The sequence below is a fragment of the Podarcis cretensis genome (genome assembly GCF_951804945.1).
Source record: "Podarcis cretensis genome assembly, chromosome: Z".
NCBI lineage: Eukaryota > Metazoa > Chordata > Lepidosauria > Squamata > Lacertidae > Podarcis > Podarcis cretensis.
This window is the reverse complement of record NC_137184.1, coordinates 9,230,965-9,236,964: the sequence shown is the minus strand read 5'-3', so window position 1 is coordinate 9,236,964 and position 6,000 is coordinate 9,230,965. Positions and strand designations below refer to the sequence as shown.

The 6,000-nt window shown below is 49.6% G+C and overlaps 1 protein-coding gene across 2 annotated transcripts in view; it reads left to right on the top strand.

The window, feature by feature from the left end:
• The first annotated feature begins 261 nt into the window (after nt 1-261).
• ARRDC1 (arrestin domain containing 1) overlaps nt 262-6,000 on the top strand; it is a 54,037-nt gene continuing 48,298 nt past the window's right edge. Inside the window, exon 1 of one of the 2 annotated variants that reach the window (XM_079962179.1) lies at nt 262-682. In XM_079962179.1, the coding sequence (XP_079818305.1) occupies nt 565-682 (118 nt within the window). In that variant the 5' untranslated portion in view covers nt 262-564. The remainder of the gene's footprint in view (nt 683-6,000) is intronic. The other variant, XM_079962178.1, reaches the window with a different exon arrangement.

The following is a 6,000-nucleotide window of genomic DNA, read 5'->3' as shown; positions in this document are numbered from 1 at the left end:
AAGCCCTGTCCTGACGGCGCTGCTGCTTGCGGCCCGGCGATAGACTGCCTCCGAGCCCGGAGGCTCTATCCTCAGCTCTTCTGTCTGGAAGATAAACCTGCACAGCGTCTTATGAATGCGGCTGATCCTCGTGTGACACACAGAGACCCAAACATAGACCCAACTTCCAAGATAAACCCATCATCTCATCTCGCGGGGATGAAATCCAAACGCGTAAATAGCGGCGGCGCGGGGTTAGTGTTTCCTTGACTGGCTGCCTCTGAAGCTGAATACCAGGATTAAGGAAGGCAGGAGGAGAGGAGGCGGGGCCACGGGATGGCCCTTTAAGGGGCCGGCCATGCGCAGGCCGTCCCCTGAGCAAGCAGGTGGAGAGCGAACGAGAGACGAGCTGCGCCTTCCGCAGTTTTGCCCGGAGAGGCGGAGAGAGCAGAGCGGAGCGTAAAAGCGCAGCAGGCATCAGCCGCCGCCGACCGTCGTCCCGAAGCAGCTAAAAAAGAGGAGCCCGTAGCGACAGCAAGAGCGCAAGGCCTCCATCGTCCGACCCCTTCCAGCCCCGGCTTGGCTATGGGGAAGATCCAGCTCTTCGAGATCCGCCTGGGCGACAGCCGCGTCGTCTACAGCCCCGGCGAGCCTCTGACTGGCACGGTCACCGTCCGCCTGGCTGGAGCGCTCCAGTACCGCGGTGAGCGAGCAAGTAGGGAGGGAGCGGGAGGGGAGGGGGACTCCGTTTCCCACGTCCGTTCCACTACCCTCTCCACGTCTTCCTATTCCCATTAACCCTCTGCGTGAAGCCTGCTTGCGAATAGGTGCAGGGGTGCACAGCTGTCAGGACACTTTTTTGGGTGGTGGGGGGGGGGACCTTTCCACCTGTCGTCCATCTTCTTTCACTCTCTAAGCCCCCTTGCAATTAGGCGCCGAGGCTCACAGTCGCACCGTGTAGCGCCAGGATTACTTTCTTCTTCCCACTTTCTTTCGTGGGGGAGAAAGAGGAGTGGCTTTGATGTGCGCGCAGCGGGGGGAAGTTTAATTACGGTTGAGGAAAATATCCTCTGTCTATGCTCAGGGACTGTGTATTGTATCTTCGCCTGGTTTGAGCAGCGAGACTTGATTTTGGGGCGTTGAAGGAGGCCTTAACGTCAAATAAGCCACACCCCACAACTACCTGTCTGAAATGATAACTTTTTTCCTGTTGTCTGTGGCCCATGTCTTTGCTGCCATGTAGGTGTATTTCTCTCTGTGTCTCTTCTGTAGGTCTATGGTGGTAAAAATCTTAACCCCATCCAGATCCACTGAAGTGGTGGGATGAATCTTAAAATACTTTAGGACCTACATTTTTATTATTGTAAGTTGTTTTAAACTGTTGCTGACATTTTGTTTTAGTGTTATAACCTGCTCTGGGACCCTAGGGTTAAAGGCAGGTAATAAATTAATAATAGTAATAGCCACACACAAGGGAAACCCCCCCCCCCATTGTCTGGCTAACTCTTCAGCATTCTTTCGGAAAGGAGTGCCCCAGAGGCTTAACTCCTAAGTGAGTGGTCAGGTCTGGTAAAACTGCTTTCTGTATGCTTTGCTTTGCCTTGTGACGTGATTATGTTAGGAGCTTCTGAACATGTGGAGAGTGCTTCAAGTTCTTGGTGCTTGAGTAATCTTAAGCATCTGAGCTTAATGGGCTCAATGCTTCCAGATTTGGTGGAGTAGGAGAGTGACAGGCACCCCAGAACTCTCTTAGTAGAACTTAAGTGTGTTCAGCACAGTTAGGGAGTTTGTGTGAACTGGGATGGGGAGTGGTCTTCTGGAAGGGGACAGTGTTCTGTTTGGTTTAAGGCGGTGTGGGCAGGAGACAACCTGTGGCTCTTCAGATGTCACTGAAGTCCAACTCCCACCAGTGCCAACCAGCATGGCTAGTAGTAAAGGATTATGGGAGCTGTGGCTCAGCAACATCTGCAGTGCCTCAGGTTTCCCCACATGTATAAGAAGCAACCCTGAGCATTCTGAAATCTTGGTTGCAGGGGAGACAACTTTTTCTATATTCAGCTGAGCCAGAATGAATCAAAAGTCCAAGTTGCATCCCTCCTTGTTGATGGTTGACTGAGGTTACAATCCTGTGCATGCTTACCTGAGAGTAAGCCCTACAACTTGTTGTAGACATGTATAGCATTGCTGTGGGTGGTGCTGTGGGTTAAACCACAGAGCCTAGGACTTGCTGATTAGAAGGTTGGCGGTTCGAATCCCCACGACGGGGTGAGCTCACATTGCTTGGTCCCTGCTCCTGCCAACCTAGCAGTTTGAAAGCACGTCAAAGTGCAAGTAGATAAATAGGTACCGCTCCGACGGGAAGGTAAACGGTGTTTCCGTGCACTGCTCTCGTTCGCCAGAAGCAGCTTAGTCATGCTGACCACATGACCCGGAAGCTGTACGCCGGCTCCCTCGGCCAGTAAATCAAGATGAGCGCCGCAACCCCAGAGTCAGCCACGACTGGACCTAATGGTCAGGTGTCCCTTTACCTTTACCTATAGCATTGCTCTATCTGTGGCATGAACTCTGGACAAACCTTTTTCTGCACGAGGAGAAAAAGGCTGGGTGAGAGATATTGTTACATTGACATCTTGAATTTTATGGCTTCCCACCAACCTTGCATGGTAGGTGGGTGACTGGCCCATAGTGACTAGGTGAGTTTTGTTGGGTGAGGATTTGAACCCAAGTCTCCCTAGCTCTGATCCATTGCTCTTAGCCACTACCCCAGAGGAAGCCAATGTGCCCGCCAGATGTTGCTGAAGTGCAACTCACCCTTGACCATTGGCTGCACTTGACTGGGCCTGATGGGAGCTGGAAGTCTGGAAACATCTGGCAGGCACCAGTACACCACTAGCTGTACCTGCACTATTAGACGCATGAATAGCATCTGGAGGCAGAGTGACTTGCTGTGCCCTTTGCATGAGTGCGCATAATGTGTGAAATGTATGTAGCATTGACATCTGGAGATTGGAACATATGGTGGACTTGGATAAGCTGGTTAGGCTTGGGTGTTGTGTGGCCAGGTGGTGGTTGGGGAAGGTGCAGAGCAGAGCTTTCCAAACTTTTCATGTTGGCGACGCACTTTTTAAGACATGCACCCTTTCGCGACACAGTAATTCAGTTTTACTAGCAAACCAGAGGTTAAACTAACCCCTTCCCAGCCCTGGAAGGGAGTGTGGGGAACGTTTGTGTGACACACCTATGCACTGCAGGCCTGACACATTAATGTGTCGCGACACACGGTTTGGAAAGCTCTGGCACAGAGGAACCTGGATAAAACAGATGCCTACATTGGGAGTGGATTTGGAAGTAGATTTCCTTCAACTGTGCAGATCTGCAAGGTAGGGATTGAAGCTTCCAGTTTTCTTGTTTTCAACCTGTCCCAATGAGATATAATGCCATGATATTCATCAGCAGGTAGGGAAACTTCTTCCTCTCGTAGGCAGTGTTCCAAGGGTTGCATGACAATGGCGGGTACAACCAGAACCCAAAAGTAAATGGAACAATGGCTTGTACAGTAGGATATAGTACACCAAAACCAAGATCAAGTTCAGTCTATAATTTTTATTATGATGAACCACCCTTTAGCAGCAGGTCCCAGGACAGGTTACAGTAATTTAAAATTCAGCATTAAAAGCAGTGAAAACAGACTGCAGTCACAGGAATGGAGTGAGCCTTGAAGTCACATAGTTCAGGTTTGTCTGCGTATACGCACAACCCTCCATTCTTCAGTCACACAGAAGCACTCAAGGAGGACACAAAGTGGGAGTGGAAAGGAGTGTGGTCTGAGAAGAGGGGTGTGGCTTGCAGAGAAGGAGTGGCCTAGGAAGAGACCCAAGGGCCACATCTGGCCCTCTGGTCCTGAGATTTCCCCCTTCCTGATACTTGTAGTGCAATTTTTGAGCATTCAAAGTGATTTTCTTATATCTTCAGTTGTTCTCACAGTAGCCCTCTCAGGTAGGCTGATGATATTAACCACATAGTGCAGCTTGTGTAGGTTGGACTTGAGTTGTTATTATGTTGTTATTATTTATTAAGCTTATATACCACCCTCTACCCATGCTTCACAAGATAAAATCACAATATAAAAACGCAAAATGCATAATCGAAATAAGGCAGCTCAGTGAAGTCCCTGTTGGAGGTGAGGTTCCAATGGGGAGGGGTACTTCTTCATCATACGCAGCAAATACTTCCACATGCTTACTGGGGGAGTAAGTCCCCCTGGGGCTTAGTAAATTGACTTGGTATAGCTCAACCTCAGCATGTTTACTCACAAGTAAGCCCCTCTAAGTTCAATGGGAATTCCTAGCAGGTGTACTTCAGGCTGCAACCCTAATATCTCTTGGCCACCTTTGTTAGAACTTTTATTGCAAAATATAACCTATATTTCTTCTGAGTATGCCTAGTATCTGAAATGGTAAGTATCATTGCAATGGCCTTGCAAAGAAGTAGGATAGACTGAGAGGTGGTGATTTGCCCAAGGCCACCCACTGAACGTTAAAGCTGAGTGGGCATTTGGACCTGGTGTGACACTCTAACCGGAATGGCCCATGGTCAGAGAGGATGAGAATTTTAGTACAACAGCCAGCTGTGCTGTGGTCTGTTGTCAGAGACCTGTTGCTATTTCTGCAGCAGGGTCCCTGCTTCCAGCATTCTAGAGCCGCTCCATCAGCATGAAAGGGGGGCTTTTTAGCCACTGTGTACTCCAAATAAGGATGCAGGTGGCCCTGGGATGCAGGTAGCACTGAGGTCTAAACCACAGAGCCTAGGGCTTGCCTATCAGAAGGTCAGCGGTTCGAGTCCCCGCGCCGGGGTGAGCTCCCATTGCTCGGTCCCTGCTCCTGCCAACCTAGCAGTTTGAAAGCACATCAAAGTGCAAGTAGATAAATGGGTACCACTCCGGCAGGAAGGTAAATGGTGTTTCCGTGCGCTGCTCTGGTTCGCCAGAAGCAGCTTAGTCATGCTGGCCACATGACCCGGAAGCTGTACACTGGCTTCCTAGGCCAGTAAAGCAAGATGAGTGCTGCAACCCCAGAGTCGTCAGCGACTGGACCTAACAGTCAGGGGTCCCTTTACCCCTTACTCCAAATCTAAGTATTTAGGATTACTGAAAACCCAAGGAGCTCCATTTTCAAGAGCATGGCATGCAAGCTCTTTTAGGTACAATGGAACTCCACAGGAATCACAGTTCAAGTCATTCTGAAAGAAGATATTGGATTACATGCCTATTGCCCCAGGAAATTATTTTCTATGAAACATTCCAAAATTACACCAAGCTTAACTCTGCATTGTCATGCAAGGCACTGTCAAGAATACTGCCCTATGCCAATCATAGTGTACATAGTGTATTTAGAAATGTATAAGGCGCTGGGAGTATAAACCCCCAAATATGTTTTGGGCAACCAGAAACCATACACTTGCAGAGCTAGGAGAGTGTTTTCCCTTAGATGTCCCAGTGTTGTCTCTAGGTCAACACTAATTTCTTTCCAGGGTAGGGAACCTTTTCCAGCCTGGGTTCCCTTCTGGGAAAGCTTCCAAAGGTTGGGGTGGGTGGGGTCAGAGGCAAAAGTGGGTGGAGCAACTAATGTAAATCATTTAACGCACAGTAGCCAAAATTCTACACTCACTTGCATACCCTTCTCCATCCGTCATCCAGACAAGGAAGAGGCATGATAAGAATTCGGGGACATACAGTGGACGCTCGGGTTGCGAACGTGATCCATGCAGGAGGCACATTTTCAACCCGCAGCATTCGCAACCCCCAGCGTCGCATCTGCGCATGTGCAGGTCGTGACTCGGTGCTTCTGCACATGCGCAAAGCATGATTTAGTGCTTCTGCACATGTGCAAGCGCCGAAACCCAGAAGTAACCTGTTCTGGTACTTCCGGGTTGCGATGCGCAACTTGAAGTGTCTGTAACCCAAGGTATGACTGTATTCCAGCCAGGCAAAAACACTGAAGAAAAGGGATGAGGCATGTGACC